This window comes from Chironomus tepperi, unplaced genomic scaffold (assembly GCF_022539635.2).
Source record: "Chironomus tepperi strain 1889 unplaced genomic scaffold, CSIRO-AGI_Ctep_v1 contig_7, whole genome shotgun sequence".
Taxonomy (NCBI): domain Eukaryota; kingdom Metazoa; phylum Arthropoda; class Insecta; order Diptera; family Chironomidae; genus Chironomus; species Chironomus tepperi.
The window spans coordinates 927,546-953,970 of record NW_027226129.1 but is presented as its reverse complement, the minus strand read 5'-3'; the positions used below and the strand labels follow the sequence as shown (position 1 = coordinate 953,970).

Genomic DNA, 26,425 nt, shown 5'->3' with positions numbered 1-26,425 from the left:
TTAAATTTAAATTTCAAAAATACGAAATTTTGATTTTTGAATTTTAAAAATTCATTAAATTTTGAAGAATAAAAAATTTAAATTGAAAAGAAATTAAATTTTATAAATTGAAATTTAAAGTTTTAAAAATTGAAATTTAAAATATTTTAAATTGTAATTTTTATTTTTTAAAATTTTAATTTCAATTTTAGAGTTTGAATTTTAAAAACTTTCAATTTTAAAATTAAAATAATTTAAAATTGAACTTTTTTGAAATTTTTTTTATAAGACACGACCAAATTTGCAATAATTTCAATAATTTGAGCATCAAAAAAATTTAAAACTTTTTTAAATTTTCAACATTTTGTAACCGAAAAAAATGTCAAATAAAAAAAGAAAAGTTTTTATTGAGCATGCTTGAATGTCATTTACGTATATATAGTTGTTGAATTTAGAATATTATTATAATTAATTTTAATATTTTCTTCATTATTGTTATTATTTCATCATTATATAATTAATATAACGGTTTTTTTGATTACAATTTTTAAATCTCATCTCCCTGGTATTTATAGCGAAAAAAACTCCATTTTTTAATTATTTTATTAAATATTTTATTGTCTAACTGCTTTTTTTACTTCTTTTAAATTTTTTATCAAACAGTTTTTTTTTACTTTTTATTTTATTTTAGTTTTGGGAGTTCAAAAATTATTTTTTTTTTATTTTTTTTTTTCAAAGGCAATTTTTGGCTACAATTTTTAGTTTTCAACTTTTTTCGCGCTTCTATAAATGTTTAATTAAGTTTTTTGATTATTTTCTTTATTTTTGTGACTGAAATTTGACATTTTTTCAAATTTTTCAAAAAAAAAATGAATTTTCTTCAAATTTGAATTTTTTATGAAATTTTTATTAAAAAAATTTTGGATTTTTTTTTGAATCTTTTAAAAGAATTTCTAAGTTTTTTTTAAAATTTTTGAAGGAAATTTTGAGATTTTTTGGGACAAATTTGAAAGATTTTTGACTCCCCCTGAATGCACCCCTTGAACCGGTGTCTTAACCTATCTAAGAAGCTCTAACTTACCTTATATTGCCTTAACTTACTCTTATATAAGAAAGTGTAGAACAGGGTAGCCTAAGACGTCTCAGATGGATAGTGAGATATTACCCTGCCAACCTGGGTGCCTTGGGTGTCTTGAAAGTCTAGGGAACCAAGAGAGCTTAGTGCACTTAGGGAGCCTAGGCTTAGTCGAGCAATACTTCTATCGGTCCTATGAATCATAATCCCTCTATGGCACCCCTATGTCCTCAATGACCCAATGATGTCCAACGGCTTCCTCAAATTCAAATTATCCAAAAAAACCACCAAAAATTCTTCAAATTTAATCTTCAAAAATCCAAAATTTCTCTAATAAAAAAATACAAATCTCAGTCAGCACTTTTTACGTTTTATTTATTGCTATTTGTGCTCAATTCAATTCTTGGATTCCTTTTTAGATGTCGACGCATTATTGCTATTTATTGCTATTTCTGGACACAAGTTATACTCAATGACTGTCGTTGAGATTAGACATGATGTCGTATCTATGCCTTAGTTTAGTCCAGTTGTGGTCAACAACCACCTGTAATAGGCTAAAACCGTTCAAATTCCTGATAATTTGTATGGTTTTTCTGACAAATCCATAGAAATTATCAAGAATTTGTATGGTTTTTGCCTGTCATGGGTGTCTGTTTTGCAACTCTGGTTTAATCTCGTTGTGAACAACCTGTGTGATGCGGTACACCTTGGTGGTGAGCCTCAACCAAAAACTGCACACAGTATACGGTTCATGGCTAAGTTTTCATTTAAAATATCATGAACCGTATGCCTTATGCGGTTTCAGTTGAGGCTCACCATCAAGGTGTACCGCATCACACAGGTTGTCCATCACTGACTTTAATAATTTCCAGGTTGTCCAGGACAATTTCCATCAAAATCATCATCATGACTTCCATAATTAATACTTTTTTTTTTCAGCACAATTTTTCCTCACAAAATTTTCCATTTTCTTTACAATTTTTTCCATTATAAATTCATTAATTATTGTGTGTAATGTTCTGTCTCTATATAAAGGATTAATAATTGTTTTTTTATATCATTAATTTCTATCAAAGCTTTCAGTTCATTTTCATTTTTTTCATCATTTTTTTTACTAAATGTTAAGTATTTTCTACAATTAATTAAGAACAAAAAAACGAAACAAAAAATTGTGAATTTTTTTTGAAACAAAATGACATTAAAAAGTTTTTAACAAAAAAAAAGAGTTTTTTTAGGACAAAATTTCGCACCCGGAGTGGGACATGCGGTAGAAAAGGGGGACAATTGTGGATCTAGGCTGAAGTTTACTGAATCTGGATTTATTTTGGATTCATTCCAGAGTCACTAGAGCTACGTCGGAGTCAATAGAGCTTTACTCGAGTCTGTAGAGTCATTTCAGAGTCACTAGACTCATAACGACGTCGCTAGAGTTTTGTCGGAGTCCATAGACCCTTATCGGAGTCACTTCAGTCATTTTGTAGTTAATAGAACCATGTTGAAGTGTATACAGTCATCCCAAAGTCAACAGAGTAATTTTAGAATCACTAATGTCCTGCAGAAGTCACTAGATTCATATCAAAGTTATTATAGTCATTCCGGGGTCATTAAAGTCATGACAGACTCAATATAGCCTTGCTGGAGTCATTTGAGTGTTGTTGGAGTCAATAGAGTCCTGACAGAGTCACTAGAGTTATTCCCAAAACCATAGAGTCATGTCGGGGTCCTTTAGAAGTCGTTTGAGTCATTTCAGAGCCAATAGAGTCAAGCTGAAGTTCTTAGAGTCATCCTGGAGTAAATAAAGTCTTGTCAGATGTTCCTAGACTCATCATAGCTGCACTAGACCCCACAATAGAGTCACTTCAACCTTAAATCCAATAATTTGTCTCCCCTTGGTCTACCCCATGTCCCTTTTCAGATTAGTTGTGAAATTTTTCTTGTCAAGATTTTTCGGCCTCGTGCCATATTTTTTAACAGTTTTATTTTTTCATAGTTTATAACATGTGTAAGTGTTTTTAAAGCATTTTTTAGTTTAGTTTTTCTTTTGAATTTGGACACACGGATTGAGGGTCAATTTGGTAGTTTCTTTGATTGACATTTTGGACATTGAGTGGCTCTACAGTACCTACAGTGGTCTCTTTGTGTCTTAGGACTGCGGATTAATTGAATATTGTCAACTTAGTTTCAGAGTTGACCGAAAAGGGATCTCGATGCTGAGACTGGGATTTTCCGGAAATTTCCGGGTAGTTTCGGAATTTCTCGGGTAATTTCGGATAGTCTCGGGTTTTATCGGGTAGTCTCGGGATTTCTCGGGTAGTTTCGGATAGTCTCGAGTAGTTTCGGGAAGTTTCGGGAAATTTCCGGGTAGTTTCGGAAAATATCGGGTGGTCTCGGATAATTTCGGGTAGTTTCGTTTACTCAATGTTAGTTTACCCAGGCAGAGACCGATCAAATTTGCCGAAACTTCGAGAAACCCTTATTGACAGGACTCCAATGGAGTCTGAACTTTGGAGTTAAATTTGTAGAGGACTCTGAACTGTCCTAATGTCCACTAAGACTCATGAGCTTAAGAGCATACTCATTTAGGTGAGTATATCATGTCTAATGCCTCACAAACCCCAAAAATCAATCAAATCAACCCAAATTCACCCACAAAATTGTGTCCAAATGTTTACGTCTTTCTGTTATTATTGCTGTCTGTTTCTCAAATATTTTTTCAATTATTTTTTTTACATTCAAAAATGTTCATCGAATAGTTAATTACTAAGGCACGTTACCTTAGGCTTCAGTTCATGTAAGTCAATTTTTTTTTTACCTTATTTTTTAATCAACAACAGTTCTAAATATTAACTTAAGTGCCAAAATTCATTCTCAATTGACATATTTTTAGGTTAGCGCATTTTTACAAAACAAAATGCGATTGGCTCACAACAAAAAATTTGAGTTTAAAGCACCTCGGGTTTTGGTGAAATAATTAAATTTCCATGCTTATCGATGTGATGGGTGTCATCGCCATGACTTATTACATGATCACTTGAGCATGTGATGGCGGCTGTTGAGGCAACAATTAGTCCATGATCTAAATGTGTGGTTGCTGTATCAGATGCTGATGATGTTTGAAAAAATCTATCTAAAATAAATAGTTTTTAGAAATTAGTTTGAAATTTTTTTATGGGGAAGATTGGGGGGTTTTGGTTGGGGTAATAAAGGCGTGATATGGAATTTCGGACGAATTTTGGCATGAAATTTAGCCATAGTGCAGTCAAAAAATTGAAAAAAAAATGCAAAATTTAAAAAAAATTATTTAAAATTCGGCTAAAAATCTGGTCAAAAAATCCGCTAACATTCCATCAAAATTCCAAAATTAAAATTGAAATTTTGCCTAAATAATTCTAAAATTTGCTTAAATTTCAGCTGATAAATTTGTCAAAAATTTCGGTTAAAAACCGGTCAGAAAATCCGCCAGAAATTCGTCATTTTTCTGCTGAAATTCAGAAAACGACTAAAATTTTTTAAAACTTAATTTACTATCACTAGAAGAAATTTATTAAAAGTCGGCTAAAATTCCGACCAAAAATCTGCTAAAAATCCGACCAAATTTCTGCCAAAATCAAGCCGGTTTATTCTAAATTTTACCGAATTAAAATTTTTTTTTTTTCAAAAAAGTCGGCCAAAATTCCGACCAAATTTCTGCCAAAATTCAAAAGTTTAATCTAAATTTCACCGAAATAATTTTTTTTCTTCAAAAAAGTCGGCCAAAATTCCGACAAAAAATCCGCCAAAAATCCGACCAAAAATTTCCCCCCACTCCAAAAATTCCATAAATCCTCTAAATCCCAACATTACCTTCCTCCATAAGTATAACCGAATCCGGATTATTATTCGACACCGGATGTGTCATCATATTAAAGTCCTCTTCCAATAGAAATGGATTATTCCATCGTGTCCTGGGCGTTGTCCTAGGTGTTGTAACAGGTGATGAATATAAGCTTAAATTCGTTGGACTTATGACACCCGACATCGTTGAGATTGATGATGGATAACTGAAAAGCTATAAATGAGCAGCAATTAGGAACAATTTGAACAATTTTTGACCATCAAAATTCACTAACCTGCGTCTGTTGACTATGAAAATGATTAAAAGCATAGTCCCGACTCGGTGCATATGGACTTGCAATACGACTCAATCCTTTACGTTCCATTTGAGCCTGTGGACTATCCGGTGGCGATTGATTGATGTCATTTTGTCCCACATGATCGGAATGATCGGGATGTGGTGATGACATTGAATTGGCAGGTGGAGTTGGCGGTGAATTAACCATTGTGAGATCACTTGATCGTATTATTGCGACGGGACGTGCCATGGGTACGGGTAGGGGAAAGTCGCGGATGTCTGTTTCGCCTTTTATTGATTCGCCTGGAATGGAATTGACATGGAAGGTTTGAAAATGTGAAGGAAAATATCCCCAAATATCCTTTAAATATCCTCAAATAACCCCTAAAAATATCCCCACAATATCCCCAAATTATTCCCTTAAATATCCTCAAAAAACACCCAAAAGTATACTTAAAATATCCCTAAATATCCTCTAAATATCCCCTAAATATCCCCTAAAATATGCTGTAAATATCCTTTAAATGTCCCCTAAATACCCACTTAATAATCCCTAAATATCTCTAAATTTCTTCAAATATGTATTCCTAAATATCCCTAAATATCCTTAAAATATCCTAAAATATTCCCGAAATATCCTTAAAATATCCCCAAAATATCCCTTAATATCCCCAAAATATCCCTCAATATCCCCAAATATCCCTCAAAATATCCCTAAATATCCTCAAATATCCTTCAAATATATCCCTAAATATCCCTAAATATCCCCAAATATCCCCAAACATTTCCACATCACCCAACCCTTAACAGCAACCACATTGACCACCATAAACTGCACCATACCAACCTGAATATCCCGATGTAACAGGAACAGCCATCGGCGGTAGTGGTCCAGTCACAGCTGGCATCGGTGGCGGTGGTAACATTGTATTATATTGCGTATACTGTTGTGTCTTTGGACTATGTCGATGTCCATTACTTTGTCCCGATTGTTCACTCTCCTGACATACAAAAGTCACAAAATCCGACAGCGTATCATGTCCATTTGATGGACATTCACCATATTTACTGCCACCGGTTGCAGCACTTGCTGACGATCCATCTGTCTCAATGTTTTGATTCTCATGTTCCGATGCCGATGGACTATGTTGAAAGAATACTGATGTTGGACTAACAACTTGTTGCTGTTGACTTAATAGGGCACTATCGTGACGCGATACGAGACGTGTTGCTGGATGTGTTGCGTAACGTTGTAGTGACAGTTGATCGTGATTTGAATTAAGTTGGGTGTCATTCGGACGTAAAATCACGGAAAAGCCTGAATTTGTGTCAACTAAAATGATGGAATTTTGGGGGTTAAAATTGTGGATTTCATTGATGTTATGGGAACCAGAGTTGCAAAAAAGGCAAAAAACCGTACAAATTCTTGTTAAGTTGTATGTTTTTGTGAGAAATTGTACGGTTTTTGTCTGATTTATTGATAATTTGTGTGCTTTAGTAAGGAATTGTACGGTTTTAGTCTGATTTATTGATAATTTTTATGATATTGTAAGAAATTGTACGGTTTTAGTCTGGTTTATTGATAATTTGTATGGTTTTATGACAAATTATTAATAAATTGTACTGTTTTTTGCCTGCCTTGCAACTCTGTACATGACTTACTATATCCACCAGTTATAGCCGATATTGCCGGTGTGCTGCCTTGCAATGGACTCGAATAACTGTTACAATAATAAGAATTTGAATTTTCAATTTTTATACTTCCAGTATTTGGATTATTAGCAGAACTTCCATTGCTGCTATTGGATGTTGATGTCTGTAGGATGTTCTGATCACTCGTGTCCTGTAAAATTGATGCTGCAAAATGTCAAAAAAATTGTTTTTTTCATTAAAAATTTGATTTTCTCAGTTCATCACGAACTCACCGCTACCTTTTGATAGCTTCCATAATTCCTTGGACGAAAATACGCCCGTCGCTAATATTATGTCGTTGTAGACGACACCATTGTATGGATTGTGTGCATAAACTTTATGCTTGCGTTCTTCATCCTTTTTATTATTATTATTATTATTATTGCTATTTGGACTATTGTTATTGTTAATCGTATAACTACTGCAGCTTATGAAATCTGAAAGAATTTAGAATTTTTTGAGGTTATGTTTGGGAATTTTGAGCGGATTTTAGTTAAAAGAAGGCTGAATTCTGAGGTTGTTCATACTTACCATGACTATTAATAAAATTAGCTAAATAAAGATCAAGTTCACGAACAGAAACATTAATGTGATAAGGATTAACACATAGACCAGGTTGTGAACATTCAGGATTCTTCTCTAGTCGTTCACCATCTGTACTTTCCAGTGGTATTGCCTTAAATAAAATCACCATCACAAGATCCAATCTCCATACCTAAAAATTTACCAAAAATTAATTTAATTAAGAACTATTTATGGGAATGTTGGTGATTTATGGGACCATTTTGGGGAATGGAAGTGGCATAAGATGACCATGGGTGACAAAGAGTTGCAGGGGTGTAGGAGGGAGGTGATAATGAAGTAACATTGGTGTCAAAAGGGAGACATGCGGCTATAGAAGGTGGATGAGGGTGACAATATGGTTACAGGATGTAACAAGGTGTTGGAAGGGTTAACAGGGAGTAATTGGGGGAGACGGTAGATGACAATATGTGACAGGGTGTGTCAAAGGGTAACAAGGAGTAAAAATGGGTAGCAGGGAGTGAAAGGAGCTGTCAAAGGGATACAAAAGGTGACAGGGAGTCATAGGGTGTAGCACAGGGTGACGAAGAGAGACAGGAGGTGACAGAGAGTAACAAGGGTTAATAGGAAGTAACACAAGATGACACTTGGTGACAGGGTGTGACAGGAGGTAGCAAAAGGTATCTATGAGTGACAAGGAGCGGCAAGGTGTAGTAAGGAGCGACCAAAAGTTGATATTATGTGACAGGGGCTAACAACAAGGTGACTCTGGGTAACAGAGGATGGCAAAAGGTGACAGGGGGTAAACGAAAGTGTCAGAGAGTGACAGAAGGTGACAGGAGGTAATAGAGAGTAACAGGAAATACCAGAAGGGGGTTGAAGGGTAACAGGGAGTGTCAAAGGGTAAAAAGGAGTGACAGGAATTTATAACAGACTAGCAGGGGTTTACAGAAGGTGACAGGGGGTAACAAGATAAGACAGAGAATGACAGAAGGTGTCAAGATGTATCAGCGAGTGACAGGGGGTAACAGGGAATGATAGAATAGTGACAGGGTGTGACAGAGTGCTCAAAGGGTAACAAGGAGTGATAAGATGTGCCATAAGGCGACATACGGATAACAGGGGGTGACAGCGAGTGGCAGAGGGTAACAGGAGGTAAGAGAAGGTGACATGGAGCAACAATGAGTGTCAGGGAGTAATTTGGAGTAACAGGGGAGACATGAGGTGACATAGGGTGACCATGGGTAACAGAAGAGTGACATGGGATGACAGGGAGTAGCAGGGGGTGACAGAAGAACCACAAGTTGGTCCAAACGGTCCTAAATTATCATTCCATACCTTATCAGCCTGCCGAAGACAATCAATTCGTCTCATTTTGCCTTTCTGATCAGGATTTGATAAAACACAAATTGATTGTCGCTTTCCAGTTATGCTTTGCACAAAATCCTCGCGACATTCCTGTGTAATGTCTTTTCTAAGCTTTCCTAATAGTCTCGATGCCCATTTTTGCTTTACTTCTGGCTTTTCATTCTGAAATTTTAAGGAAATTTATGAAATTTTAACTGAAATTTTCGAGTGCTGAATTTTTTACCTGCAACTCATCCTTGCAATGCCTTTCCTCCTCCAATGACATTCTCTTCTCATGCTTTTTATAGTATTTACGTTTTGCTGCTTGCAAATTAAACCATGTATATGAGAATGATTTAACGAATGGCAGGAGTGCCTCAATGAACGGATGAAACTCATCCTGTGAATTTGAAACAAGAAATTGAAATTATTAGAAGTTTTGTGGATTAATGGCTGTTAAATTTGTACGACAAAAACTTGCAAAAAAATGACACATTTAGTCTACCACAGATAAGGGAAATTTGAGGAATTTTGAGAAATTTTGACGAATTTTGTAGAAAAATTTGGAATTTTTAATGTCAAATTTAGACAAATTTCGGGCAATTTTGGGCAATTTCTTCAAAATTCCTCAATTTTAGGCAATGAGCGTGCTCTCAAATGAGCTGCATCACGAGTAGCTCATCTGGCTGTCCATTTAAGGCCAGCAAATTCACTGAGACCACGCTCATTGCCTGTTAAGGTTCTGCAATTTTATGACACATTTAAAGTTGATTTTTTAATTAAAAAAAAAAAAATTAAGGAACACACATTGAGGGTTTAAAAATATTGGATACAAATCTTATACACCAACCATCAAGTGACACAGATAGTTAAAGAATAAATTATAAATTAAAACATTGAGTTTTTTTTTGATAGGACAAATAATTACCAAATCTAGTGTGGTCGTCTAGATAATAAATAGTTAGAAAGGTTAAATAAAGCGAAATTAATGTAAAAATGAATAAATCATGCAATAAAGTGAGGGGATTGACATGCAGAAACATTCGACAATTTTGGAATTAAAAGGAAGTAATTCCAGGCTGAGAAACTAGGCGGTATGGGCGGTATTTATATGAAATACCGCAGTATTTGACGGTATTTGTATGGATACCGCGGTACTACCGCGGAGTTTCTCAGCCTGGAGTAATTCAACTGTCAATTCTGAGGATCACATCCAAATTGATGTAAAAATGAGGACAGATTTGATTAAATCTATCCTGGAACAAGAGTTATGACGACTTTGGACTGGATTTTTTAGAAATTACGCTCAGTCGTCCTTCCATTAATTCAGGCGTCCAGCTCAATGTTCAAGCTATGGTTTCCTGAAGTCTCGGTCTCGACCTATTCTCAGCTGAGGCCAAGACTACCCGGGAAGTCGAAATTAACTATAGTCATGCAATTTTATCCCATTTTAGTCATTAAAATCAATTCAAAATTACACAAAATATTGGAATTACATTGCTAAATAAATCCACAAAAAAACTACAAAATCAATCAAAAATCAAGCACAATAAATCAATTTTCCACAGAATTCATGCTCAAAATCCAAATAATCAATCAAAAAGTGTTAAAATAAACAATTAAATTCAAGTTTATAGTTCACAACTTCATCAAAAATCTGATGAAAAAATTCCTTTCTCAATCACACGACCGTCATAATCTCCTCTAACTTCCGCAACTAATGATTAATTGCATCGTCAACATTTTTTTTTGCTTATTTCAATGCAATTTTATTTTTAAAATTTATGTGTGTAAGTGTGAATATAAAATTTCAAAATCTTATTTTATTTCATTAATTTAATTACGAAAAATGTGAAGAAGAAAATTTTGAAACAGGTGTTGAGAATGGGGATTTTTGTTGATGCACGACAGAAGGGAATTGCATGGCTGTTTACGATTTTAATTCGGTCGTTCGAAGATCAGTGACTTTTTAAGTGGAATTTTGGGTATTTTTGAGGGAATTCTTGATTCGGATTGACTCAGAATGACTTTGAATGACTCAGAACAAACCAAAACTACTCGGAACGACTCCAGCACGACTCGGAATGACTCGGAACAATTCGGATTTGATTCGGAATGACTCGGATTGACTCGAAAACACTCGGATTAACTCGGAATGACTCGGAACGACTCGGATAAACTCGGAATGACTCGGAATGATTCGGAATAACTCGGAACGACTCGGCACAACTCGGAAAGATTCGGAACGACTCGGATTAACTCGGAACGACTCGGAATGACTCGGACACGACTCGGAATGAATAACCACAACTCGGAACGACCCGAACTCGCCTCGGAACGAATTGGAATGACTCGGGGTGATTCGGAACGACTCGGTTCTGTTCGGAACGACTCGGAATGACTCGAAACGACTCGGAACGACTCGGAACAGCTCGGAATGACTCGGTATGACTCAAAGTGATTCGGAACGACTCAAAATGACTCGGACACGACTTGGAACGACTCGTAAACATTTGGAACGGTTCGGAACGACTCGGAACAACTCGGGACGATTCGGTATCATTCGGAACAACTTGGATCGACTCCACTAGACTCAACTAAACTCGACTCAAAAACCAAAAATTTCAAAAAACTCAAAATTCCCATCAAAAAACGCCATTTAATATCAAATAAAAAAACGCATCGTGTCCAACTGCACCCAATCTCATCTGTCAGTGCACATCATTCATCAACAAACATCGACTCAAGTCGTAAAAGTCAAACGATCTGTGAGATGAAAATTGTCACTTCTTTTTCGCTTCCTCTTCTCTCTCTCGGAAAAATCACTCTCAATTTTCTCTGAATTTTTCATTTTCTTGATTTAAGCGCGATTGTGAAAAAAAAGGAAATAAAAATAGATCGTAAACATTACAGGCTATATACACAAGATGAAGCTGATGTGAAAATATGTGAAAAAATTGAGATAAAGTTTGTGATCATCTCTGGGAGAATTTACAGTCTGTTTTGTTGTGTTGGATGTAATTTTGTGACTGTATGAGGCTATGTGTGACTGATTGAGTGAAAATTGAGATGAATTTGTGGTAAAAATTGACGATTTTGTGGGAATTTTTTGAAGAATTTAGAATTTAACCTCGAAAATTGACGGACATCACTGTCTGATTTACCCCAGGACATCACTGTCTGATCTACCCCATGGCATCACTGCTTGATCTACCCCAGGGCATCACTGCCTGATCTACCCCAGGGCATCACTGCTTGATCTACCCCAGGGCATCACTGCCTAATCTACCCCAGGGCATCACTGCCTGATCAGCCCCAAGGGCATCACTGCTTGATCTACCCCAGGGCATCACTGCTTGATCTACCCCAGGGCATCACTGCTTAATCTACCCCAGGGCATCACTGCTTGATCTACCCCAGGGCATCACTGCTTGATCTACCCCAGGGCATCACTGCTTGATCTACCCCAGAGCATCACTACCCGATCAGCTCCAAGGGCAACACTGCATGACTAGATCCTGAGGATCGCCTATTCAGCCCCTGAGCTGATTCCAACAAATTCCTACCTCCTTTGCTGCTCAACTCTTAATCCCTTTAACACTTTATATCTAACGAGACATAATTGATCAATTTATAGCACATCGAAAGACACTAATGTGAGCAAATCTTGTTGAGAAAACTGCACGAATGCACAAAAAAGTCAGCAAAAGGAACGAAAAATGGAAAGCATTAGCCATTAGTAAATTTTTGCTATTTTATCAAATGTTACACATCATTAAACAATATGTGCAAGAAAATTGCATTTTTTATCTTAAATGTAATAATGGTTAATGGATGTCTTGTTAGCTCTTTTTGGTAGGGTGATTGGGTGGGTTTGGAAATTATTTTGAAGGGGGATTATCGAGCTATAATGAGAGATGTGGATTTGGGGTTTTTTGACGTCCTGATGTCGTTCCGTCTATTCGGTTCTCTTCGGTCCTATTCGGTTCTCTTCGGTTTTTTCGGTTCTCTTCGGTTCATTTCGTTTTTCTTCGGTTTTCTTCGTTTTTCTTCGGTTTTCTCCGGTTATCTTCAGTTATCTTCGGTTCTCATCGGTTCTCTTCGGCTATTTTTGGTTCTCTTCGGTTCTTTTCGTTTTTCTTCGTTTTTCTTCGGTTTTCTCCGGTTATCTTCAGTTATCTTCGGTTCTCATCGGTTCTCTTCGGCTATTTTTGGTTCTCTTCGGTTCTCTTCGGTTGTCTTCGGTTCTCCTCGGTCTTTTCGAGTCTCTTCGCAACTAAGTCATTAGCTAACCTAAACATATCGATTTAAAATGACCAAAAAATCCTCACAAAATTTATCAAAACAAGACCAATTTAACAATTATTTGCTTTAAATTCTCCCTCAATCCACATGCCATACAAAAACGGAATCAAAAATTCTAAACTCGTCCACAATCTCTTCTTTTTCCTCACTCTGCTTTCATTTGTCCACTTACAATGAACGAGACACACTTGATGAATTTATAATCACATCTGAACATTTTTTTTTTAGCCTTTTTAATTTCAAATTCTTATGTGATGTGACTTTATTAACGGTAAATTGTATAAAAAAAAGAAGTGCACAATTGTGTGCACAAAATCATAAAAAAATTTTGAAAGCAAATTGCAAAATGGGTGCAGTTGAATGTGGACATGTGAAAGGGAGATTGTGTGATGGTAGAATTAAAAGATTAAATAAATGAGTTTGTGGAATTGAAATTCAGATTGATGAGTTATTAAATAATGAGGATGGATTATGAATTGGTTATGTGATTACTGGACTAAAGACCAAAGAGACTGAAGACTGAACAGACTAGAGAACCGAAAACAACCGAAAATATCCGAAGAGAACCGAAGAAAACCGAAGAGAACCGAAAATAACCTAAGAATACCGAAGAGAATCGAAAAAAGCCAAAGAGAACCGAAAAGAGCCGAAGAGAGCCGAAGATAATCGAAGAGAGCCGAAAAAAACCAAAGAGAACCGAAAAGAACCGAAGAGAGCCGAAGATAATCGAAGAGAGCCGAAGAGAACCGAAGACCGAAGATCCAGCTTGGGGTTAGTGGAGAGAGCAGAAGGCTAGCAAGTGACTAGATTGCTCAGTGATCGCCTGGGGTAATGGGAGAGGGAACGGTGGCCAGCTGATGACTAGTTTGGCCAGTGGCCCCCTTGGGGAACCGACAGGAGGTTGACGTGTGTAGACAACTTTGTATTCACCCTCAAAATCTACATTAACCATCTTCTATCCAGAACAATCTCTTCCATCCGAGAAATGATCTTAAAAAGCAACCCCCCCTCCCCTCACTTCCACCTCACTGCAGTCCCCCACACTCATAACTCACCAATTTGACTCAATTTAGTATTCAAAATGCAATTCGTTCAATTCACTTGAGTGCATTTATTGTTTTTTTTTTGTGTTTCTTTTCTTTGCATGTGAAATTTTATTTTATTTTATTTGTGTCTCTTTTATTTTTAAAGAATTATGGTAATAGTCTTGTGGACAATAAGGACCGTTAGTCGGTCACTGATCTACATTCATTAATGCACTCGTATTATTGTTGAATTGAATTATTTATTTAAAAGTTTATAATTTTTAAGTTGAGAAGTGGTTGAGGTAATTTTTGAGGATATTAATGGGGATGGTAAATTTTGGGGGGTTGTTGGGGTTAAAGGTTAACTCAAAATGATCCCTTCTCCCTCCATCCGTTCTTTTTTTTGAAGAAATTGAATAAAATTAAAGAAAATTAATTAAAAAATTCGAGAAATTGAAAATATTTTAAAATTTTTTGACTAAATTTAAATTGATCTGTATGAAGGGGCATAGTCAGAAGTATGGGTAACCCGGAGTTGACTCAAGGGTAATCTCAAACCCCTCTTTCCCCAAAAGATACGCCATTGTCTGTATGACTACGGAAGTCATTCAAAGAAAATTTAAGAAAATGATTCCAAAAAGGTGGGGGTAGGGTTATGACCCCTCAACCTCCCATTCACCCTCTAGAATACCCTAATGCTCATAAGACCACTAGTTCAGGTGAGTATCCTGGCTGGTAGAATGAACAACTGTTTAAAATTATTTGAACAATTTTGTTAAATTTTCTTATCAATTTTTGGGTGTTTTTTCTCTCTTATCTAATCTAAAATTCACATATTATGTTATAGCCTATAACATTACTTAGTAATAAAATTATCAGATGATAACATAGCTATAACAATTTAATAAAATATACCATTTTTGAAAATTTGACAATCGTTAAAATAAAAATTATTTGATGATGATTGGTTCCTATTGATCCACTTTGAATTGTAGGGCGTTAATAAAGCTGTTGGACAGGTTTCTGTTCCTGGATAAAACGGCTATTTCTGCTAACTTCTTTTGAAAAATTATTTAATTTATTTATATTGTTCAGCAGTGAATTAGCATCAGTGGTCTAAATGGTAGAATATTGGTCTTACATGCCGAATTCCCTAGGATCAATTCCAGTTCATGTCTTATTTTCGAAGTTCTTTTACCATTCTAGTTATAAAGCTCGGTTCGTGTGCTGGGTGGAGTTTTGAGGTTTTTGGCACATAATGTGTCTCCACTGCTAAGTATACAAGGATATATTAGTATTTGGAAGATTTTCTTGACCAAACCTTAAGCAAACGAATTGTAACTGTATACATTGCAGGATACATCAGGTCTTATGACGTACTTGTGTCTTTGCAATGTGCAGAGCTTGCAAGTGGTTCAGATGACACACCCTAAAGGCACATGACATAGAATTGGCTAAAATGTCAGCTCCAGATCAGCACTATGACTCTATAGACTAAATTCGATGGTATCAAGTCTCAAGATTAGCCTTGATAGAGTCAAGTCGTCTTGTAGCCGAATTTTCAGTCATTTATACGTCATGTGCTTCGGGACTATTAACTGTAGATCTAAAGGGTGTAATACAGGTGTCAACTAAAGTCAGCCTCAAGTCAACGTCAAGTTAACTTCAAGTCGGCTCAAGTCGACTCAAGTCAGCCTCAAGTTGACTTAATTCAGCCTCAAGTTGGCTCAAGTCAGCCTCAAGTTGACTCAAGTCAGCCTCAAGTTGACTAAAGTCAGCCTCAAGTTGACTAAAGTCTGCCTCAAGTTGACTTAAGTCAGCCTCAAGTTGGCTCAAGTGAGCCTCAAGTTGACTCAAGTCAGCCTCAAGTTGACTAAAGTCAGCCTCAAGTTGACTAAAGTCTGCCTCAAGTTGACTTAAGTCAGCCTCAACAACGGAATAGCCATTAAATAGACACAAAAAGCCACAAATCTACATGCAATTACACCAAATTAAGGTTGCTCAATTCCAGGGCAATTCCATAGATAAATCCACAGATTCAGCACATTTAGCTCCCGGAATTGACAACCCAACATCAAATCATGCAACATAAATCCACCAAATAACCCTAAAAACACCACACAAAAAAAGCATGCAAATTTTTAAAAATTAGTTAATTTTTTTAATATTTTTTTTTTTTAATTACACATTTGCTATTTTGGATCATTTATTATCAATAAATAGGCGCGCACAATCATCGCTGTGTGTCTTATCATTGTTGGTGTCTAAGATTCGACGCGCCATAGCCAAAAAAAAATATTTTGACTCAATTTAAAAAAAAAAAAACGTTACAACAAAAATTTTTTTCTCATTTTTTTTTTGTGTTAGTTAAATTTTTTTATTTTTTTTGGGGGATTTTTTTGTGTCCACCTGTCCAGTTGATGTTGTTTGTAGATACGATGATACGTCTGTCTCGATCATGCAGTTGCGTATTGTGTCAGGTAAAAACATAAATAAAATCTTTTTTTTTTTTCTTGGAGTTTTTTTTTAACTTTTTTTTAACGTTTTTTTGATTTTTAAATTAAATTTTTTGATTTTAATCTCATTTTTTTTATTGCGATTTTCACATTTTTGGTTGGATTTTTATTGTATTTTTTAAGTTAGTTGATTTGATGGAAATTGGCTGTTGTGATCTGAAAATATATAAAAAAAATTGAGGAAAAATTAGATTTATTTTTAAATTTTAATTTAAATTGAATAGTATAAGTAGGATCAAATGGGATCAAGTGGGATCAAGTCGGACAAAGTTGATTAAAGTCGGCTCAAGTCACCCTAAAACTAGCCTCAAGTCAGATTCAAGTCAGCTCAAGTCGACCAAAGTTATTATCAAGTTGACTTAAGTCAGCCTCAAGTTGGCTCAAGTGAGCCTCAAGTTGACTCAAGTCAGCCTCAAGTCAACTTCAAGTCAGCCTCAAATCGAATCAAGTCAGCTTCAAGTCACCCTCAAGTTAGTCTCAAGTCAGCTCAAGTCAGTTTTAACTCAGCATCAAATTGACTCAAAACAGCTTAAGTTAGCTACAAGTCAGCCTCAAGTAGGTCTCAAGTTGGCCTCAAGTTAGCTTTTGTCGGATCAAATAAGCCTCAAGTCAGCTCCAAGCCAAGCCAGTGTCAAGTCAGCCTCGATTTGACTCAAATCAGCCGACCATAAATGTCACAATTTGCGACAAATTCATTTTACTTTTCATTATTTTTTATTATTAACGGTCAATTAAAATTTAAATTTGTAACGGCTTTATCCCTTTTGAATTATTTTACCGAATTTTCATATTTTCACTCCCCTTTTTGAACTTCGTCAAATTAAAATTAAATAAATTAATTAAAATTAATACTTTGAATTGAGAGTTTCTCTTCATTTAAATATCGATAATTTTCAGGAAAAATTGTCTCAAGACGTCACCCATAAATTTACTGCTTTTCGGTAATAAATTAATAATCAAAGTTAGATTAACGGTTTTTTGGAATTTGAAATAGTTCATAGACAAAGATAACAGCTGATTATCCCCTTGTTATTGTTTATATTTTAAGTTTATTAATTTTAAGTGAGTTTATTAAATAAAATTAAGCAAAATTTGGCAAAATCAGGTACAAATCCATAAAGTTCAAGGTATTTTGTGGTGAAATTAATCAAAATATTGCAAAAAATTACAAAAATTTGCAAAAAATTACAAAAATTACAAAATTTAATTAAAATTCCGACAATTTTCATCATTTTCATACAGATTAGACAACTTTGGTGATTACCAAGCTGAATTCATCAATATATACAGCATAAGACACAACATAATGTCAATCACAGCTGCTTATTGGACCACAACATCAAAAAATCAAGCAATTCCTGAATAATCTGCAAATATTCCATACCAAACAGTCACAATGTCTCTAACATGCACATTTGAAGAGCAAGGAAATAAGATTCGTAAAATGTAACATTCCAATTATACCAGCTGGATTGACTCAAATCTTCCCAAATATGATTGATTTAAGCATATGGAGGTCAAACCTTAAGTTAGTCACCAACAATGACTTAATTGAGTACCAAAATTTGAAGATGATTTACATGATCGATAATAAAATTGAATTTATACCTGGAAATTTATTTGATGGATTTAAGGACTTAGAGGAAGTTGGATTTAATGACAATAAGCTGCTGATGATTGAACCTAATTTATTATTTGGATATGATAAGCTTAAAGTATTTGATATTAGTGATAATCCAAGATATACAACAATATTCTCATTATATGATGATGATGAGGCACAGTCGACATATGTAGAAGTTAGGTCTGAAATTGCTAGAGTTTATGGTGAGCATGTTGAAGAGCATGCGATATTGAGGAAGAAATTTGATGAGGAAGTTGCTGGACGTGAGTATCCAACCCTGGAAAATGAAATTAAACTTCAATCCAGCCTGTTTAGAGACCTAAAAGCTTCATTAATGACAATACCACAAAGGACTTTCAGATCCAAATCAACGACCACAACTTCCCAGTCCACAAGTTCCTGATTGCAGCACGAAGTCCAACTCTGGCTGAGATTCTCAAAACCAACCCTGAAGTTGAGAATCTTAAATTAATCGACATTCCAGTGGACATTTTTGACGTAATTTTGAAATATTTCTATACTGATGAACTTCCAGGTGTCGATGGGATGAACTTTTTGCATCTTTTTGCTGCTGCTGGGAAGTTAAAGATTCAGGAAGTTAAGGACTATGCAGCACGTAAGCTGATCGATCAGATTGACAAGTACAATACAATGGAACTGCTGAATATGAGCAACAAATATGAACATGATGAATTAAGGCACAAAGCATTTGATGAAATTAAGAAAAAATATCCAAAAATTATTTTTAAGGACAAATGGGAGACAGAGCCTGAAAGTGTATCAAATATTATTAAAATTTATATGAAAAAGGAGGAAGCAATAAGGAAGCTAGAAGAAGAATTTGAAAATGTTAGATTAAGTCATTGAAATAAAATTGGACATAAAATGCAGGAATTTGTAGTTTTTTTTGGGATTTTTTGAAGGATTTTGTGGGATAAGATTGACTTATGGCTGATGCATGTGATTATGAATAATGGGGGCCATTGGGGGGCACGAGCACCCCCTCCGAGAGTTGCAAAAACCGTTAATTTTGAATGAATTTTTTAAATTTTTTTGTTTGATTTTTTAATAAAGTTTCAAAAATAAACTGTCGGACTACGCCCCTCGTATGCAGCAACTATACATCTCAGATTACCTAAGGGGCCTTCAACTATGTCCCAAAATTAATGTAAATAAACTTTCCAAATTCTAAAGTTTCCAAACCAAAAGCAATTATAAGCTAGAAAGTCAACTAAATTTAAATCAGTAAGGAACATCAAGTCCTGACATTCAGACATCAAACACCTTCGTATTGCTGACTAGCCCCAAAAAATCATCATCAAAAATGGAAATCATAGCTGACTACATGGAAGTGGAATATAATGGCTTAAAATACTACAATTGTCGAATTATGAATCAAATAATACCGGAAATGGTGGAACTGGACATAGTTGGTAATCACGATGCCAACAAGACCAACAATGACGTCCACAGTGTCCAAATTCGTAACTGTAAAGTCACAAAAGTACCGCAAGGACTGACCAAAATCTTCCCAAATTTGAACCGACTGTGGATTAATAACTCAAAATTAAAGGAAATAAGCAACAGTGACATAATTGAGTATAAGAACTTAACGGAACTGAGATTTGGACACAATAGGATTGAGGAACTGCCTGCTAAATTATTTGCCAATTTTGAGCAGCTTGAATGGATTGAATTTAATGACAATAAATTGACATGTGTGGATCCATTCATCCTGAATAGCTTATATGACCTGATTTATGTCGATTTTCGTAATAATCCAAGTTATAATGCATTCTATACTAGTCATCCATACTATCCAATAAGTGCGACACTTCAGGATGTTAAGGATCAACTTTTTCGAAAATATCCACGATTTCGACCACAGCAACCGAGCATGCCTGCTGATAATGAATTTAATGAATTTCAAAATGAACTGGATGTTATGATTAATAGATTTGCGAGATATATGCGTTAAGTTCCTGATTGCAGCTCGATGTCCAACTCTGGATGAGATTTCTAAAAAACCAACCCTGGAAATGGTTTGGAAATTTTCTCTGGTTGGGAATCTAAAGTTGGACATTTTTTGAGGTAATTTTGAATTTTCTAATACTTCCAACCCAGCGTAAATGGATCAAGAATTCTGTTTGAAATTTAAAAAACCGTTAAAAATTATTACAAAAAATATAACTTTTTCATGAATTTAAATCATTAATTTTAAATTTTACTGTTAATTAGTTGATAAATTGCAGAAATTATGCTATATACATGATTAATTCAGTAAAAATCAATTGATATTAACAATAAAAATTTCGTGTTTTTACCGTTAAATTTTTATTCAAATTTTTGGTGCTAAAAACTTTATAAATTCGTGCTAAACTGTACAAAATTAACGGTCAGTTTTTCTATTCGTTTACGCTCGACTTCCAACATACTGTAGCTGTCTCAAAAACGATCGTTAACGCTTTTTCAAAAAAAAAATCAAATTTTTTTTGACCGTTACTTTCATTTTTCTTCGTAACGTACATTTTTATTTTAAAATAAGTTGAGTTAGAAATTTTGAATTTTTCGCAATTTAATTTCGAAAAGTTTGAACTTTTTCGACAATCTAATTTCGAAAAACTCGAATTTGAGACAACAACACTCTGACTTCAAACTTCCAGGTGTTAATGTGAATAACTTTTTGAATTTTTTTAGCTGCTGCTGAGAATCTGAAGATTGAGGAATTGAAGGAACAACTGATTGATGAAGAGAATGCCTGAGAATGTGCTGAATATGAGCTGGATGGTCTAAGAATGAAGTTATTGGATGTGATTGGAATGTTAAAAAATGTTTGAAAAAAACTGTCAATAAATTTTTGATTTAAAAACTGAATTGGAAATTGCTTTTTGATTTTATTTGGGGCTTATTAGGGGAGGTATAGGCATTTGTAGGTAGGTACAGACATGTGCAGGTACTAGAGTAGATATAGTGTAGGTATAGGTACGGTATAGATACTTATAGTTACCTATATGAATAGGGTGGGTATAAGGTTAGGTATAGGGTTAGGTACAGGGTTAGGTATAGGGTTAGGTATAGGGTTAGGTATAGGGTTAGGTATAGGTTAGGTATAAGGTTAGGTATAGGGTTAGGTATAGGGTTAGGTATAGGGTTAGGTACAGGGTTAGGTATAGGGTTAGGTATAGGGTTAGGTATAGGGTTAGGATTAGGCAATTTAACAAGTAGGTATAGAGTAGGCATAGTTTCAGTACAGTTTATATTACCCCCCCTTTCCCCAACCCCACCCCAAACCCCTTCCTCAACAAAAATTCATCCTCAAAATGCATCAAATTGTGCATCAAAACCTCGAAAAAAAAAATAACTATAAAGTCCGCGCTATTTACGTAATTCCTTCTTTTCTTGCTCATCACATCGCGACACTCACATCATAAATTTCTTCATCTTCATCGTCCACATCACGTCAAGCTTGTATTTATTTTTTTTTTATTTCAGTAGAAAAAAAAAATTTACAGCAAAAAAAAAAAATGAAAAACAAAAAAAATTTTCCCATGCATTTGTGTCAGTGAAAAAAGCGTGAGAGAATTGAGCATTGACTGAGAGGTGAGGAACAAGTCAGCTTCACGACCAACACAATTAAGTAGAAAATAAAAATTGAGAAGATTGGTTAAAATTAGATTTTCTTGTCATGTCAGCCGAACTTGCTCGACATTTTTTTTTTTACTTTTTCATCATTTTACATCAGTTGATCAGGCTGTGGTGAGTGCGTTTTTCCCATGAGAGTTGATTTTGACTGATGGTAATTAGGGGACGGATGTGAATGATGGATAGAAATGAAAAATTAGATTTTTGAAGGGTTTTGGATGAGGTCAACAAAGGATTGTGAGCTGGGATGTCTTCGGGTATACTATGAGGACCCTAAAAACCCCTGAGTAACCAGCAAGGGATTGAAAATTGGTTCACTGTCTTGAGTGTGATTCTGAGTGTCCAATCAATATTATCAGCCCTCAATCCAGACTACTCGAAAGGCACAACTCGACAAAAGTCCATAAAGAGCTACAAAGATGCATTTGACATGAACTTGAAGTAATATTGAATGTTCTTAGACTATATTTGGGTTAATTTGGATCTCATGTGTCTATCAGACTGACAGTTTAATTAAGAGTTCAAAGTCTACTCATTGTTTGCTTCATATTGAGCTAACTTAAGTCAAATTTGATCTGTTATTGATTAAGCCAGTGGTAGGCAACCTGTGTGTTGCGGCACACTAGTTATCTACCCGGAAGCCCGGAAATCCCGAAAATTTCAATTCCTATCCCGAAAATTTACTGGAACCGGAATTTTGAGAAAACATAGCACTAGTATCCTGAATGCCATGAACCATATGCCATATAAGGATTCAATAGAGGCTTACAAATAATCACTGGATTAATCACATCATTTATAAGACATACTTGGATTAGATTTCACAAAGGAATACAGCTACTAAGAGCTTCAAATCATCATTCATAACATTCAAGGCAATCCAACTATTCACTGCACTTCCTCTTTGAAGAAAAAAAATAAAATCATCTGCAAAACTGTAAATCTTATTTAATATTCAAAGAAAAACTCAACAAACAGCATCAGTCAGGGGTGTAGTTAGGGGTTGAAAAGAGGATTAATTCCTTCGTTTTTGGATGAATTTTGAGAATTTGTTAAGGGTTTTTTGAGATAAATTTCTAATTTCTAATTAGTTTCCCTTCAATTTTTAGGTTCCATGACACTTAGAGTAGGCTCCATGCTACCAAAATAAGGTCACATGCCTCATAATTCAGACTCAGTTACATATCACCTTAACCAGACTCCATGCTATCTGAACTAGGTTCCATGCCACCTAGACTTGGTTCTATGATACTTAAAGTAGGCCCCATGCTACCTCAAACAGGCTGCATGCCACTAATATTAGGCTACATGCCACATAAGTCAAGCTCCATGCCATCTAAACCAGTCTCAATGCAATTTAGTCCAGACTATATGCCATCTAGGCTAGGTTACATGCAACCTGAAACAAGGCTTAATGATTCCTAATCCACATCCCATGCCAACAAAATAAAGCTACATCTCATCTTAACCAGACTGCATGCAACATAAATCGGACTCCATGACACCAAATCTAGGCTCAATTTGACCTAATCCAGATTCCATGCCACCTAAACCAGGTTGCATGTCACATAATTCATGCAGCATGCCACCCACCAAGGAGGCTAAAGGACTCTCCCTTACACCAAATTCCCAACTACACCCCTGCACATCATCATCACAAGAAGAAAAAAGATCCGCGCTAGACATCAGACACATTAAACCCGCCAGTGAATGAGTAAAGTCGTTGTTTTTTTCTTCATCCCAAAAGTTGGGGTGGCTGTGTTCGATTGAAAAAGCAAGCAGCATAGTCGTGTGCACTTTTTTTTATGCTCTATTCCAGGATGTAAATCATACTGAACATTTAGCACCCCAACCACCCCAAAAAAGTGTTTTTTTTTTGTTGCTCTCAATTTTCTCTCATTTTTTACATACAAATGCCATGTGAAGGCACAGCAGTTTAGCAGTTCCACAAATACAAACAAAAATGGAACTGCAAAATTGTGAGGATTTTTTTTTTTTTGTGTCGCGACAGTTTGGTGCACAGTTAAAGCAGAGCAGAGCATTGTGATGTAAAGAAAATGAGGAAGAATTTGATGCGAATTTTGGGGAGGGTGGAACTGGGTGGGTGGCTTGTTTGGATAGATGTTGTGGATGCAAAAATTATTGACTTTTTTTTTGTGCTTGCTCTGATTTGGATTTTTTTTTTGAGGAATTTATGAATTGGAAATTTTTACTTAATAAAGATTATTGTCGTCAATTGGAGGCAATTTAGAGTTGGGAATTGGATGTTTTAAGAGTTATTGATGGATTTTTTGAGGTTATACCATCAATATGCGAGATATTATTGCATTTGGAATCGGAAATTGACAAACGGTAAAGTTGGTTATAGGCAACATCTGAGAGAGGTCATGAATCACAACTGAACTGAACGGTCAGCAAAGTAAGTTAGGAATAGTATATTTTGACAGCAAAGTTGATCCAATCTTAACATGTTCTGACTCAGTGTTGTCCAAACTGTGTGCGACGGTACAGTGGTTGGCCATATATTAATCTCAGTTGTTTCAAAGTAGCTAAAAACAAATTTCAACAACATTTATTTAGATGCTCAATAAGCAGGGCTTTGATCAACATGACCCTGGACGGAATAATGAAGGATTGCCAGTTAGCGGAGCATGGTTCCAGTAAGCAAGTAAGTGCTTTGTGATAATTACTAAAATTACAACAAATCAAATGTCAGGAATCACTAATATCAAGTACAATCTTTAGATAAGCTAAATTTGCTATCAATTATTACAATTTGGATGCCGAGACTTCCTGGATGGGGAAGTCAGCTTCAGACTTTGGTTTCTCGAAATCCCTGTCCCGATAAATTTTAAGGATATCCCGGAAAATTCCGATCTCGATAGCGAGAAAGCATACTTCAGACAACAACTGAGGGAGTCTATGAATCACAACTGATCTGTACGACCAGCGAAGTAAGTAAGTATAATCCACTGTGAATCATAATACATTAACAAAGCATTAAGGATGCTAAAGTCCTTATTATTTCAAATTGTCAGAAGGTTTTGAAGGATAGAACTGTCTTTAGACATTTCCTTTGGGCAGGAACGCGCCCCAACCAAGAAATTAAGTCAAAATGTGTCTGTTCTTGTCCAAAAACCCCCTTAAATGCTATGCATTTAAATTAATAATTCTAAAAGTTAGGGATCTTACCATTAAACAACAAATTGTGACTTATTCAATCAAGTTTGACTTTTTTAACAATTTTATTCACTTTTTTATTGATTTTGTTTATTTAAGGAACTGAAGTCAATCAAGCACTTTTGTGGGAATTTACACTGATGTCACTTAGTGTTGTTGTCCGCAAACTTGGTTGAGTTTTTCATCTTTTTTTGTGAATTTTTTTTTGGATTTTTCTGGATTTTTTGAGAATTTTTTGAGATTTTTTGTAAATTTTTTGATTTTTTATTGAATTTTTTTAAATTTTCAAATTTTAAATTCACTTTTTTTAACTGAATTTTTGAATTTTTTAACTAAATTTTTGAATAATTTTGAGATTTTTTTGACAATTTTTGACTATTTAACCTCAAAATCTCACCGAAATTTCAAGTTAATTTCACTTCAATTCTTATCAAAAAATTTAATTTTTTTTTATTTACAAAATTACAGAAAAAAATAAAACCGGAGAAACTAAAGAGCACATCCAACAAAACAGCTGGTCCGACTGTAAACTCAATATTAAAAATTATTGACACACAAACGCACACAATTGTGAACTTTTTTTTAAATAAAAATAAAAAAACGAAGAATTTTTCACAACATTTAATTAAATTTTCATCTTTTTTTTTTGAGATTTTTTTCTCTTTTTTTTCTGTTTTGCTCGACTTTTCGTTTTTCCTGCGATTGATTTTCTCTCACTTTTTTCACATTTTTTTTTATATTCTTTGTTGCACTTTTTTATTTAAAGTTTTTGGTATAAAAAAAATTATTAAGTTCTGTAATTGAAATTTGAAATAAAAATTATTTTATTATTTTTTGGGATTTTTTTGACTTTTTTGTGGACGAAAATTGAATTTTGTGGATTTATTTCGAATATTTCTAGTATTGTGGACTAGGTTTGACTAACTAGTCAAATTGGTATACTCGGAATGCCCTATCCTACCCTATCCTACTCATATCTTATCCTACTTGGTCTACTTTACTTCCTTTACCCATGTGCTTACTATGCAAAGCCTAGTTTACTGAAAAATCCATTTAATTTGACTCTATTGCAGGCCCTGTCACCTATTTCGTACAAATTAACTGTCTCGACGTTAATTTGATAATCTTTCCATCAATGTTATCCTACTTTAGCAGAAATGACTGTACTAGAACATCCCAACATACTCAATCTACACTGCAGCTCTAGGTCACCTAATATAGAGTGAAAAACTTAGCCTATGACTACTAGCTGAGGGTACGGCTCAAGCTTGTGAAACCGTCTTTTGTTGGAATCCAGGACATCTGGTGCTTCAAAAGCATCATAAAGTCATAAATGTCAGTTAAATGTCAAAAACTGAGAATTTGAACACGCTTTGTGATTCGGCAATCAATAAAGTCAACTTTAAA

At 34.9% G+C, this 26,425-nt stretch overlaps 1 protein-coding gene and 1 long non-coding RNA gene across 4 annotated transcripts; one reads left to right on the top strand and one right to left on the bottom strand.

Annotated features, from left to right (window-relative positions):
- Positions 1-762: 762 nt before the first annotated feature.
- Positions 763-25,300, bottom strand: NfI (Nuclear factor I). 3 transcript variants are annotated; one of them, XM_070638381.1, is made up of 11 exons: positions 25,031-25,300; positions 16,466-16,728; positions 8,971-9,126; positions 8,718-8,909; positions 7,389-7,572; positions 7,091-7,294; positions 6,828-7,022; positions 6,013-6,498; positions 5,164-5,468; positions 4,898-5,102; positions 763-4,181 (listed from the first exon to the last, which is right to left on the bottom strand). In XM_070638381.1, exons 2-11 carry the CDS (start codon positions 16,544-16,546, stop codon positions 3,997-3,999), a joined length of 2,193 nt encoding a protein of 730 aa, XP_070494482.1. In that variant the 5' UTR covers positions 16,547-16,728; positions 25,031-25,300; the 3' UTR covers positions 763-3,996. The 3 variants fall into 3 exon arrangements, with proteins under 3 accessions (XP_070494482.1, XP_070494567.1, XP_070494640.1); XM_070638466.1 differs by having other exon boundaries at positions 7,097-7,294; XM_070638539.1 differs by having other exon boundaries at positions 4,000-4,177.
- On the top strand, positions 17,610-19,086 carry LOC139088542 (uncharacterized). Its single transcript, XR_011544235.1, has 2 exons — positions 17,610-17,699; positions 17,815-19,086. It is a non-coding gene; the product is annotated as an uncharacterized lncRNA (long non-coding RNA).
- Positions 25,301-26,425: the final 1,125 nt, after the last annotated feature.

Coding starts and splice junctions, on each gene's coding strand:
- NfI (XM_070638381.1), bottom strand. CDS start 16,546: ATGTTTTTACCTGACACAATACGCAACTGCATGATCGAGACAGACGTA. Junction 9,127..16,465: donor AAACAACATCAACTGGACAG/GTGGACACAAAA, acceptor TCAAATTCACAG/GATGAGTTTCATCCGTTCAT. Junction 7,295..7,388: donor TAATTTTATTAATAGTCATG/GTAAGTATGAAC, acceptor AAATTCTTTCAG/ATTTCATAAGCTGCAGTAGT.